At 37.9% G+C, this 14,148-nt stretch overlaps 1 protein-coding gene across 4 annotated transcripts in view; it reads right to left on the reverse strand.

Annotated features, from left to right (window-relative positions):
* Positions 1-1,270: 1,270 nt before the first annotated feature.
* The window catches only part of HAPLN1 (hyaluronan and proteoglycan link protein 1), a 76,420-nt gene continuing 63,542 nt past the window's right edge, over positions 1,271-14,148 (reverse strand). For all 4 annotated transcript variants that reach the window (XM_027604228.1, XM_027604224.1, XM_027604226.1 and 1 more), the window contains exons 4-5: positions 6,894-7,196; positions 1,271-4,877 (exon numbers count right to left, since the gene is read on the reverse strand). In XM_027604228.1, the coding sequence (XP_027460029.1) occupies positions 4,588-4,877; positions 6,894-7,196 (593 nt within the window). In that variant the 3' untranslated portion in view covers positions 1,271-4,587. The remainder of the gene's footprint in view (positions 4,878-6,893; positions 7,197-14,148) is intronic.

The following is a 14,148-nucleotide window of genomic DNA, read 5'->3' on the forward strand; positions in this document are numbered from 1 at the left end:
TAGAGAAAATACGCTTTGTTTGCTTCTTAGTGAAAAAAAAAATGTGCATAGTGAATTTCCTCCCTAAGATTGGGGTGCGTAGCCTGCTGACAGTTTCCTAAATAGATCATCTATAGAGAAGTAAAGACTATAGAGCCGTCTTAAGCCACATGTCTAAGTAATTCTAAATAGAGAGCCCAGGAAATTGAGACATGAAAGGAAAAGATCCTTTTCTTACACTTTTTTTTTATCAGTTTCTTCTTAGTGCCTACTTATCTCCCTCATACTAACCCATAATCCTTTACTGGTTTTAGTCTCCTTGCATATCTGACCATCCTGGACAGGGTCTGCTCTACTCAAGAAGAGTCTCAGTATTAGGCATTATCACTTGGTAGGGAACTAAGGGCATCACATGTGAACAGTTTAACTTGTTTTTATTTAAGCACTTTGAAATTCCACATGAGTCTATGATACTGGTACCAAGCCGACTTTGTATTTGACCGGGCAATAGTGATACATGAAATTTGCTTGCAAAGTCGAAGATGGTATCTTTCATCTCTGTCAGAACTTAAGCACTTAAAGATTATTTAATTTCATATTTACTCTTGTACTTTCTTCTCCAAGGTTGTTCGTTGTATTCCAAATAAGTATGGGAGAAATTTTAAAGTGTACTTTTCTGTTTGAATGTCAATGACTCAAACTGTTCTGGGTGTGTTTGCATCCAAGTCATTGTACCAGCTATAGACTCATGTACCCAAGAAGTGATTTCTATATGGCAGCAATCTCCAGAAAGTATTCTCCATGTTGAAAATTCAGGGAAGGTATATTCCTTGTTATTAGGGTATAGGACTTTACTATGAAAATAAGAATCTTTCTTTTAATTCAATGCTAATAATCGAAGTCATAAAGCATGTCAAACATACTAATTTAATTAACAATGCCACAGATTTCTGGGATTGCTAACCAGGTGAGCAAAATAAATGAAGATTTGAATCATATAAAAAGGAAAAAAACCAATAGATTTTGGGATATACTATGGCTGATTTAGCATTACCATCGATAGGCACTCCCCCTCCCCTTAACTTTGCAAAAATAATAGGAAATGGAAATTTTGTTATGTTGTTTACAATCTGAACTGAAATGTATCAAAACAAGGATGGGTTAGATGTCTTTTTTTGAAATAATGTATTTATAGAGTTTGACCAAAGATTAACAGCTAAGATTCTACAACTCAGACGAATCAAAAGATACTGTGGTAACACAAAATTGACTTTTAATGTTTGTTTACCAGTTCATTGTATCTTACAGAAAATGAAAACATTTTTTTTTTTTTTGGTAATACAGATTGGTTCTTCTCCTCAGATTTGTACTCAGTAGGTATTAAATGCCTTTAAATACTGGTTTTTCTTTTAATCAGGTGGTTTAATGACTTCTGAATTTTTCATTCCTTTTGTTGTACGTCATAGCTGCTCTGGCAGTAGTGAGCTTTGTTACAGTTCACTTCTCAGCAAAACTCTGTCAGTTATCCATTGATCCTTCTTGATGCATTCTCTGCTGAGAACCGATAGGCAATTCCCTTCCACTCCTCCCCTCCTCAGTGGTCATCTACTCCGTGGGACCACCGTATTCTTTGGAGCACTGAAATCAAGAAACCCAGTATGGCTGCCAGCAACCAAATTGGAATCTCCTTTGAGTCTACTTCTAATTGCCAAAATAATAAGCAACTATATTATTGCATAAAATAAAGCTTAAACAGGTACCGGCCCCCTTTCTATGACAGAAGGTTTAAATTTACAAATACCATATTTGACTAAAAATTACTGTGACAAAATATGGCAGCAGTCATTTAAAGATGGTTTCCAGTGTTAATATGACTTACTTTCAGTCCTTTTCCTTCTTTCATGTGAATCATTTCTTTTTGTTGGTGTTCTCAAATGCAGGTGTCTCAGTGAAGTTTGCAAGTCAGCTTTGTTCCTTATATGGGCCACAATTGTTAATTATGGACAAAATGGTCAAAACAAGATTTCCTAACCCAGACTCCCACCTCATCCCTCTGATACTCTTGGAACCCAAGTCTGAGGAGTAATTTCTGAATTTGCCAGTGCTGCACTGAGTTTCTTTTAGGAACTGTATGTATTAGGATAGCTTTTCTTTTTTTAGAAATCCTCAGTGTGGTATCTTGGGGAATGACGTAGGAAAATAGACATTGATGGAAAAATGGTAAAATAAGAACATTAAAAAAAAAAAACCCTTATTCAAGTAGGAGTCCAAAGGGGTAAGGGGATTCTGATCCTTTGGGGGAAGTCAGAAGATAAAAATTCTGCCCAGCAGTATTCATTCTGTTAAGATTTTTTTTTTTTTTACAAGCATGGAAAAATGGTGTGCAATCAGTATAGATTTTAATTAGCTAACAGTCACTCCAGAGATTTTGAACAGCACCAATTCCAATACTAGTAAGTATTCAAAAGTTAAGAAATGCTACTATGCTTAATATTATAAAGGTAGAGTTCTGCAGCAATCACTGAAAATTACATATCTGCTTCAATAGAAATGTGTTCCCACTTGCATTTCCGATAAAATTCTTGTGATGTGGGTCCTAATCTTTCAAGTATGGGCTCCCTCCAATATGCTAACCCCCATGTTTGAGGTGTTAAAGTTGGTATTTTGGAGATAGTCCCCTCTTTAAATCATGTATCCATCTTATCCTAAACCATTCAGGTATTTTTAATTTAGAAGTTTGAGTTCTAGTCGTATCAGCAGTGTTTGAGTTAAACTTTACAATCTCTTTGGATTTATATTTTTGTACAATTTGCATATCCAACCTAATGTAAAAACGTGCATGTATACATTGTCCTCTTTTAATATTAAAGCATCTGAAATTTCCCAGATATGCTTCGATAAAAGAAATGACCTACTTTTATTTACAATATTTTCTCTAGATAATGTATGGATATAATTATGGTTTCATGGGCTTCCAATTGTTCTTATACCTTCCACACATGTAACTCTATATCTATAGAGTAAATTTATTAGAATTATTACAGAGCTTTAAATGCAACCACAATCAATTCAGGAAACAGATTTATTTACTCGTGTTCATGGGAGGAAAATCTACATAAAAACATTCATGAAAGCATACCAGCTATGTCATACTTGGATTATTATACTAAATCCCATTTATTAGAACTCATTGTAAAACAATGGGAAACCATGAAATGTAATTTGAATACAAATATTGGTCCCTGCAGGGTCTCAACAGTTGTAAAAATATAGGAAAACAGAGCTTTCTTTAATATTGGAGCTGCTAATGTCTAAAGTTGTTTTTCTGAAGCTGGCCTTACCCTTTCATTTAAAGCCCTGAAGATTTTAGTGTAAACTCTTTGATGGGAGCTTCTGCGTTTCATTTTAGCCTAATGATGACCAGCAAGGAAAGTGACATCATTGACCGCATTTTCTATATGGAGGAAGGTTTAGAACGACTTTGTTCACTCATTTGCCCCCACACAGGCACCAGTTGGGCTTTCTAGTAGATATACAAAGAAGAATAATGGGAATTTTAAGTTGGGTCTGTATTTTTTCGTTAGGCAAGTGTATAGTTATTCATTCCTTTTGTGATTTAAATTTTTTCATGTAAGGTAAATAAGGAAATATTAAATAGTTTAAAGTTATTTTTATAGGACAATATATTTCATAGGTTAACATAAAATCAAGCTGCTAAATTTTACAATTTTTCTGTCCAGCAGTTTATCTATATAACTGCCCTGAGTAGATGCTAATGCTGCTTAGCAGACGGCCCTTAGAATTTAAATATAACTCAGTAAAGCTACTCAAAAGATTTAACGATTCTTCTCAGGTATCTGTCATTTCAATTAAAAGAAGATAGGAGTCTCTCATTGGTTAAATATTATCTGCGTATTTACGTTTCATACTTCATATAAATGGGGTTATTAAGGAGTTTTAACTGTGCTTGTTACTATGCATTGGAGTCCATATGAATTTTTTTTTATTTTTTGGTCAAAAAGGCAGGATTTTAAAGACTAAAACGTTCTGTTTATTGGAGTCTTGAAATAATACCTTTTAGAAAAGTGTAGATTGTTCCCTTGTGAAACAGTTTCGTGCAACCTCTCAGAATCTCAGTTTATGTAAAGAAGCCTGTATTTCAAATCCATTGCTCTAATCTGTAGATTGTAGTGCATTTCAAAATTGTACAAATGTGTAAAATTTGTGCTTGTGGAAACTGCTGCTCTGAGTAGCTGTACTTTCCTTAATTTAATCCTCGCAATCCTCAAGCTATTGCATGCCCCGTTCATGAAAGGATACTTCACTGGGAATGATGTAGCCTAAACAATTGTCTCTAAAGCCTCCTTATCTAGCGCTTCCCTTAAAATTATATTAATTTATAATATATATTGAATGATAGCTTTACAAAAACAAATTCATGAATTGGTCTTTATGAAAATGACTCTTTCCAGTAAGTAAAAAAGGGTTATCACAGTTTTGGTAACTTGCATGAGTTCGTGTTGAAAAAAAAAAACAAAAAAGAAAAACACAAAAAAACCTTTCACATGTTCTTAATGACTTTAAAACTGATGTGCTCTAGGGGCACACTCAGTTGTATGCTCTGAAGCAGTAGACACCGTACAGCTTATGCTTTTTATCTGGGAACCCCACGAAGCGCACGGCAGCCTCGGTGGGACTGCAGCGTCTCCTTGGCCTCGAGATGGGGTAGCGGACGCTGCCATCCGCCAGCCAGCCCGCATCGCAGCGGTCATATCCCAGAAGTTTCCAGGCAGCGAAGATCTGGCCCACTTTTGCGATCTGAGCACCATCGTTGAGACAAGCCTGCACCGCTTCGTCGTAGGTCAGCTTGGTGGGGTGGATCAGGTAGTAAAACCGGCCTGTGGAGAGAAGCAGAGAGAGTCAGGGGGCCTGTCTGCCCCTGAGCCGCCCGGAGATGGAAGGAGCCCAAACGGAAGTGTTTCTCAGGGAAGGGGGAGATGCAGTGTCTGTCAAGTTTGGGGAACATAGGGTTGTCAGTTCAACGTAGCGCCCCTCGGTCATTCTCCCATTAAATTAGTTTTTTCCTTGCCCCTTAATATGTGTTCAGACATGCCCTTTTATAGCTTTGAAACCGAGAAGGGAAATGACAGATGCGGTTTCTGTTAGCTAATTAGTGACTAAAAGGGCCCTTCTGTAGTACCAGAGAAGACAGAATTCCATGTTAAAAGCAAGAGCTATTTAAATTCTAGTTGTAGCAAGACTGAACCCCAGCACAAGTTTCTGGAGAGGCAAAATTTGAATGTGAAAAGATCAAAAAACATTCCTGACATAAAAGTCCATTTAAAAAAAATCAAAAGCCCTCAAGTCCTTTTCATTACAGGTATCAATAAGACATTATTCTGATTCAAAGACTACAGTATGAAAATGCAAAAAATACAGGAAGTCACTTGCCATAAGTAATGCAGACTCAGAATGTGAACCCAGTCTGTTCAGTTACTAGCAAAGAGGATGAATTTATTTATTCAGCGGGAGCCCTGACACCTAACCATTTCTTGATTGCCCAAGAAAGAGCGAATTAGTCTTAACCACGCATTGAATAAAAATTACTGAACTACCTTCAATGTATATTAAAGATGCATACAGTGTATAAAGTATGGCATCAACTGGCTGAAGTGCTACATTGAAGATTTTCTCAGACTTTGAGTCTCAGGTAGACTATAATCAGAATCTCTTACCTGATTACACATTGTAATGGGATGTCTCCTCGCCCTCCATTACATATAGATTACTGAAGTATAAATTAATGCTGGCCAGTTCTTTCTGGCAAGACTAAGACAATGTGATTTGGAGGATCAGTAGAGGCCACTGGAACATGAGTTAGAAGGTTGGCTCTCTCATCCATACCAGAGGTCCGCAAACTACAGCACAGGAGTCATCAGAAGTTTTGTTAAAACACAGCCGTACCCATCCGTTTAATGCAGTCTGTGGCCGTTTTGCATTTTACAACATACAGAGCTACATTGAGTAGTTACGACAGAGACCGCGTGGCCCACAGAGCCAAAGATACTTATCCTCTGGCCCTTTACAGAAAGTTGGTTCATCCCTGATCCCTTGCTATTTTTCCCAAAGCATGTCACCAGGGAACTGAAATAGAAAATGATGGGGCCGGGGTTTGCTTTATGGCGTATGACCTGGGCAGTTACACAGGGCCCCACGTGTGTTGAAGGTGCTGCTGTCACCATCTTAAAATTCATAGTTTTTGGACAAGGAACCCATGTTCTCATTCTGCACTGGGCCCCACAAATTGTGTGGCTTGTTCTGGATGGGGCAAGACAGGGTTGGGAGTTACACTGAAGGCAGCAGATCAATCATCAACACGGAGGCAACCTGGATCTCTTTTCTTCTGCTTTCATCTCCAGTGTTATTGCTACTTATTATTATTTTTTTTTTTTGCAAAGTTCTCTTTACTCTGAGCTTTCTCTTTATTGGAGTTTTGCTGATCAACTGTGAACATAATTGACTTTGTAATTTCGAGAAGGAGAGCATGACGTAGAAGCTACTCTCACTTCCATTAAGAGATCTGTATCCCAGGGCACACATCTCTATCACACACAGTGGCAGCATCATCTTTGTCAATAAGAAACAGACCCCATAGAATATCTCAATTTAAACTATTTTATAACTATAATCGGATGCAATAACACCTAGGAATAGTGGAAATACGCACTTTTGCTCATGTGGGTATTTTTAAAACTTACGACATTAAAGAACATTGCATCTTTTCAAACTAAGGGCAATACGTCAAAGCCATGTTCTTTTCTTTTTTAAGTAGATAAGATTAAAAACTGAGTGTGGTGTTACAGTACCTATTGGTCCCCAGGACAGGAAAGAAGGCAGTACAGTTAATAACTTACCGTTGAAGTTAGATGTAAAACAGAAAACATCGTATCTGCTTTTGTCTTTATCCCAAAACCCGTAGTTCCTGACACCGGGCACCGTGTTCTGGCCTCCACAAGGCTCTCTGGGCTTTGTGATGGGATACTGCACAGACCCATCACTGAGCCATCCGGCGTTGCACCAGTCCAGCCCGCCCCGCCAGGCATTGTACAGCTGGTCGAAGGAAGCAATCACAGCATCCTGGTCCAGACAAGCCTGCTGTGCCTCGTGGAAATTGAGATTGTAGCGCCCCAGTCGTGGAAAGTAAGGGAATACCACACCTGTCCAAAGGAGAGACCGAGGGATTAGTGGTACAGAAAGTACCAACGTGAGCAAATGTCGCTTGACTGGTGAAAACATTTAATAGAATCTCCAGCAGATGAAGTTGCGGGTTTTGGTCAACTTGCAGTGGTTTCTCGTGGTCCCTTTCCCCTACAAACAACCTCTCGGCTCTGTGCATCTCACAGTGAGGTATGCGGTTTGATGACTTCAGTGATTTACCCTTTCGCTAAGAGTTCAATACAAGCCTTAAAAATTCTCCTTTCTGGAATGATTCACCCATAGGTTATCTTTTTCAAATAGCCTCCTTGAGAATTTACCTTCTGCTACTTCTGTTAATAACCTTAAAATGGATTACTACTGAGTCCTTTTCAGCTAGGAAAAAGTCAATAATGAATACTAATAGTGGTGGAGGATGTAGAAACAGTGCTCAGAGAGAAGGTATTTATCAGGATTCTCCATGTTTTTTCTTAGTAGTTATTCTTATATAATTACTAATTAGCTTAGGATAGCCTTTCATTTTTTTATTTGTTTTTTTTAAAGACTTTATTTATTTAAAGAGACAATACCATGGGTGGGGGAGCAAAAGGAGAGGGGGAGAGAGAATCTCAAGCAGACTTCATGGCGCAGAGCATAGTGCAGACTCAGGATTTGATCCCAGGACACTGAGATCGTGACTTGAGCCAAAATTCAGAGTTGGATGCTTAACCAACTGAGCCACATAGGTGCCCCACTTAGGATAGCCTTTTAAATATATAAACAAATATGGTAACAAATGATTGAAATGTAGATACATATTTTCTTTTACACATGCTCCTAAAAACTTACTTATCTAAGTAACTTTCACTTAGGAGGTTTCTTACTTGGAGAAACTCCAAAGTGAGTTTATATATCTAACAGAAACCTAATTAAGCAGCCTTATTTCATATTAATAAGCCAGTTCTTTACAGTGGGGGCATACCTCACTTCATATTCCATTAAGGGTCTCCTGGCTCTGTTATCCATTTCAACTTTTAAGGGTAGCCCTTAATCTTATTTTTTTTCTGTCCTTGAACAGCACAACCAAAATGAGGGCTTTCATTTAAAAATAATTCTTCAGCTTCCATATTCATATGTGGCCAATTGAAACCAGCTTTTAAAAACACTTTTATTACAAAAAAAAAAAAAAAAAAAAAGCCCTTCCCAAAGCTTGTCCTATACAAGGTGGATACAGCATAAACATCAGTTGAGTTAATGCCAAAGAACTAAGTTAACTATTTGGGCAATAACCCTTAACAAATGTGAACAGTGTGACTTGGCACTTGACTTTGCCTGGGAAGATGCAATGGCTTCCCCAAAGCATTCTTTTTGGTCAAATAATCACTGGAGGTGACTGAGCCACCTTCTGACTTTCTGTGCATTTTCTCGAACTGCTAAGAATTACATCATCAGAAAGCAAACTTGTATCATTTGCTGGACTTTCAGAAGGACCCTTGCATCAAAATGTCTCCCCATAAAAGAGTGGTTAGTCAAGGCCTTGCCTTGGATTTTTGGTTATAATTAGAAATAATTAATACTTTAGCTTGTGGAATATAAACAGTTGTCCCACTGACACAGTAATTTGGTGGGTTATATCGCAAGTGCTGTTTTATGAGACCGCAGACCCTATTCAAGATGAATGTACAATTCACTCATCGTGTAACCAGGACACGGGAAATGTTTTCTTTTATAAATTGTCCTGGAAGACTCTACAAGAAGAAAGCCTGCATCAAGTCGTGTCCCCCCAAGGCCTCCGCAGGACACGTTAGTCCCTCTGGGGCAGTCCAGCTGGCACGGTTCCGTAAGAGGCAGGGATCCAGGAAGGCTTCCTGATCTCATCCTGCCTTCTCAGGTTCTTGGCTGAGGGATCTATAAGCTGAATCAGCGCCAAAAGGAAGGAGGAAAAAACTCGCTCAGTTGCCATGGCCCCCTGCAGTGATGGGGGTGAAGGGGAGCCTGAGATGGTTCTATCTAAGAAGAGCTATTTCCAGGCATCCAGCTAAGAACCCAGTTAGCGCTGGGAAGGAACTGCTATAACTCTCCCTGTCCCCTCATGCCTTTCATCCTCTTTCCCCAGAACCCCAGCAATGCCAGTGAAAATAAAAATATTTAATTTATCCAAAAGAGATTTCCTTGGCAGCTAGACTCCAAGTGAGAGAAAAATCTCAAAGTGTTTCAATCTGGAGAGAGAAACCATTTGGGTTGGATTCCGTTTCCCAAATGTCTCAAGAAGGGAACAGTGGAGACTGCAGGATATTTTAATTTACAAAGATTTTCAAGACCTAGACAGCCTTTCTGGTTTAAACTCACTGTGGTGTTATTTGGTGGACTCTCATGGGCATTAGGAAAAAATTTTCTTGAGTAGTTCGTTCTTGATTAACCATTGAATGTTACTGAACCATGATTGATTCAGTTCCAAATTCAGTGTAATGTATTTTTAAGTTCCTTTCAAATTTAACATAATTTCATGCAAACATTTCTTAAAGTCATAGTGAAACCCAGTACCGAAACTTCGTTATTTTTCAATTGTAGAAATAAATTGTCAACTTATCATTATGTTAATTCAAAATATTTACTTGAATTTTAATTAATGTTTGATGATTATGGAAAGAATACATCCCAAGTAAATCAAGGTCATTTTTTGTGTTTCAGCCAGAGTTGTAAAAGTTTCACTGTACTGTGCACATTTGGTGCACACATTTCAATAATCAGATGTTTCTTACAAGCAGGGGCATTTCTGGAACTGCATGTTTGTTAGTATTTTATTTATTTACTTATTTTACTTCCAGAGAGTTAAGATTTCAACATCTAAGACTATAATTGCAGAAATCTGTCTCTGTGGAAAAACGTGCAATTCCTGCAGCTGAATTATGGAGCGAATGTTTATTGCTTTCATCCAGCATTACAAAAATACAAGTTAAACTTCCATTGGTGAAAACGAAGGGCATGTGATTATTTTCCAAGTACGATTATTTTATACTCATATGTCAAAATGTAATCAAAGGTTGTTTCTTTTCCCATGAAGGGCTGGTATGCATCACAACAAAGGGAATTAATAAGGATGATCTATTGTATGGAAAAGAATGTGAGTAATTTAGTCAGTAGAAATATGTTTTGAAAACATGCTCTTTAATATTTATAACTGCACAGTCCAATTCATCCTAGTTGTTGGCAAATATCAATTTGTTAGACATCCAAAAGATGTCCATACCGTAGCCCATATGAAAGCTAACGTAAATTTCAGTAACTTGAGTAATAGAAAGACACCACGGAGTATAATTTTACCTTCCTCAGTGCCCCTTCTATTGCGTATCAGTGCTATACACATATCTGATTTTTTTTTTCTATTTCTAAAAGCTCTCAGACTATATTTTTGTGTATCTAGCCCCATTTTCACCAGCAGAAAACCAATACAATGGGAGATTGGGAAAAAAGTATCACTTTGTTGTATCCTTATTTATTTAATTGCTGAAATGAATTCTGTAGACCAAGCTTCTCATTAATTTCCAGTGACCTGAATCTCTTTGTTATAGTCACATAAGGCTAGTCTTGTTGGGTGTTGTTTCTAGCAGTGTGGGTGGGTAATTGGTAGTAATCAGAGGGTGTTACCCTATTGAAGATTCTATACAAAAAAAATTGTTTCCACAGCTAACTCCAACTCACATGTAGTTCAGTCTTTCAGAAAATCTTACCATTTTTTTTATCAGTATGATTCAAAAAAAAATTCAAAAAATTTTGTATCAGTATGATTCAATAAAAAAAGAAACAATTCTTAAGTCACAGCTAAGAGTAAGGCACTGTGCTGGGTGCTCTAGAGTACAGGTTTGGGGTGTGGCCTGTTCCTTCAAAGGGCCCATAATTTGATATGCAAACTATATATGTATGTATATATTAGTTTGAATCCAAGACAGAATAAAATCTTGTACTATAAATACAAACCATATAATTTGGACATCTTAAAGAAGAATGATTTTTTTTTTCCTAATTGGAAAAATTCTTTGGAGAACATAGCATTCAGCATGTATTAAAGGACCAATATAATTTAGAACATTGTACAAGGACAGCTGAAAAACCATCATCATGACATTTAAAATGACATGCTTCCCTGGCCTTATTTATGTACATTAGAAGATTGACAAGGAGTTTGAGTGAAACTTGCCTGATGGTCACATGTAAGAATGTAACTGATAATGAAAAAACGTAAAAAAGTAGGTTGGAGCTATTAAGGGATAACCACAAAATCTCTTTTGCCACGTAGTCCGTAACTCTTAGGTATATAATCACTGCACCTTGCTCATCTGTCCCAGACTATGTGGAAATTACCAAGTCACTTTCAACGTCCATCCTCAGGTTAGCAACCAAGCTTCTTCAAATGCTATTCTACAGTGACTATCTTAAAAATTTTTTTTGCAATTTCATTTAAAAACATGAGTCCTTATCTCATATTGCAGCATATCTAGAGAAAATAATAGGCTGAGTTTTTCTTGAACATTATTCAGTGCAAGTGGGATTATAGAAAGCAAGATAAAATAAGGTGTCTTTATCATGATAACTTTTGAAGCTGGACAATGGTATACGGGGATTCAGTATATGAGTCTTTCTATTTTTCCAGATGTTTGAAATTGGCTATGATACAAATTTTTATCTTATCCTATTGCCAAGCTGAGAGCCTTAAACCAGTCCATGTGGATGCAGACTGTCTATGGCTCTGTTGTTCACATTTTTTCCCTTGAGAATCTTTCTCTCAACCCCATGATGTCCTGTCCCTTGGTTTTTCACACTCTCTACCTTCGGAAGGACCAGGTTCACCTTCCATGGCCCAAATCAAGTGTGCCTTCCTTTGCGGGCCTTTCCATAGCCTCTCCATGGTGTGCATGTTTTGTTTGTGTATTCGAAAGTTTTAACCCATTGTATCCAACATTCAATCACTTGTAAACTCTTTACTGAGCACTAACTTTGTTCTTGGTCCCTGACTACCTTCGAGTAGATTGTAGTTAACGGGTGGAGAGGGCAAGTTGGCAAACCTTTAAAAAACAAAGTGTGATGAGAGCTATAATGGAAATCTCTGTAAGGTGCTTGGAGAGCATCATGGCTGTGAAGTGGAACTCGGATCTTACTCTTTGAAGATTTGTATTTTATTCAGTTGTTCAGAAATGGATTCGTGTGTATAATGCTACATGTTAAAATGTTAGCTATTTCAAGGCAGGCCCTCTGGCTAATGACTGCTTCTACACTTTCTACAGCACACAAGACAGATGGAAAAGCACGACCTGCTGGGAGGGGAATGGAAGCGCTACCATGAGCGCACCAGTTAATGCCATGTGACCAAAAGACAGCCCGTAGGTTGTCACCCACGTCCCTCTGGGGCCGTTAAGAATCTCCTGCAGCTGGTGGCTGCCCTTCTGCCTGTTTAAAGGCTCTGGTCTTCTTTCCACCGGAGAATCTCTCCTTCCTGTGAGCCCCCAGATCACAGTGGATAAAAGCATAGGCTTCTTCCATTGTTCTTGGTATCAGATTCCAGTTCTAGCTCTTACTAGTGGCCACGTTACCTTAGAAAAGGAGTCCTCCCTGAGTCTCATCTGTCGGGGGGGGGGGGGGTTCCTGAAAGTGAGCCAAGCACAGTGCACGGGATTATAGCAACTGCTTTGTACCCACTTACTTTATAACCAAATTCTACCTCATTTACTTTATTTATTGTATCTGAAGTGTAGATGTCCTGCAAGATAATAATTTCTGCCTTATTTTAAAATTCTTACTCTTGAAAGTATATTAGAATCTTTAGTAGCCTGTCAGACTATTGAATGAAAAAAACCAAGATTTGGAAATCTTCATAACTCCTGGCACTGAAACAGTACTTATAAAAATATTTATCAGTTAAAATGGTTTCTTGGACGCATTTCCTTGGCTTATATGCTAATGGGTTATATGGTAGGGAAGTGTTCCAATAGCATGGTAAACGTGGTGATTTGGGATGGTGAAGGGCCTAGGCAGGAAAAAGTTACTCTTTTTACAGTTTTTCTTCAACACCTCTAATTATGTCTCGAATACAATCTCAGTTTGACCTTGGAGTGCACCATCTTCTGACACATTGTAAATCTCCTTTTTAAACAAAGGTATAGCAGGCTCCACGCTCAAAGCTATTAGCAAGCAGGTATCCAGGTGGAATATGGAAGTATCTTATATTCATTGTATTTATTTTTATGGTTCCCTTCTATTTCTGGCAAGTTCTACTGCTTTCTATTCACTTAAAATTTCATTTTAAAATAAATGTAGGGAGACAGTAAATATGGCAGGTGAATTACTTAGGTTTAGGAAATACACGGTATATAAACAGAATTTTAGATGAAAAAATAACTGAACAGGTAATAAATATAGTTCAACCTGTTATTCATAGATGAGGAAGCCAGGTATAAGGATTAAATAACCTGCCCCAGTTACAAAACTCATACTGGTAGAGTGGGGACTAACATAAGAGTCTTAGTCGGTACTACTAGCTTGAGGGTCTGTCCACTGCCTGATGCCCCTTTGATCAAGAAAATCGGCTGTCATTAATATTTGATGATTAACTGTTTTCTCTAAGCCCATCACTTCTTTCATCTTGAATAATGCCAATGTTTATGGCTATTCATGTGACTCAATAAAAACTGAAAGTACAAGGTGGTATGTAGTCAGGAGCCAAGAACTACAACTAAGAGAGACAAGAGAAAGAAGGAGAGACAGGAGAAGGTCACAAAAATGTATTTTATGACATCGTGCAATTTATTAGATACATAAAGCTAATAAATCTCCATACGTGTGATGGGATTCTGTGGGATTCAGAAGGTCAACTCTTCAGTGATACTCTAGTGGACCAAACAGATTCTTTTCCAAAGTCACAAATCTGTCCTAGGATGTGAAAGGAGCTTCTAGCAAACACACACCTATAGTTTATGTGCA

Source organism: Zalophus californianus, chromosome 5 (assembly GCF_009762305.2).
Source record: "Zalophus californianus isolate mZalCal1 chromosome 5, mZalCal1.pri.v2, whole genome shotgun sequence".
Taxonomy (NCBI): domain Eukaryota; kingdom Metazoa; phylum Chordata; class Mammalia; order Carnivora; family Otariidae; genus Zalophus; species Zalophus californianus.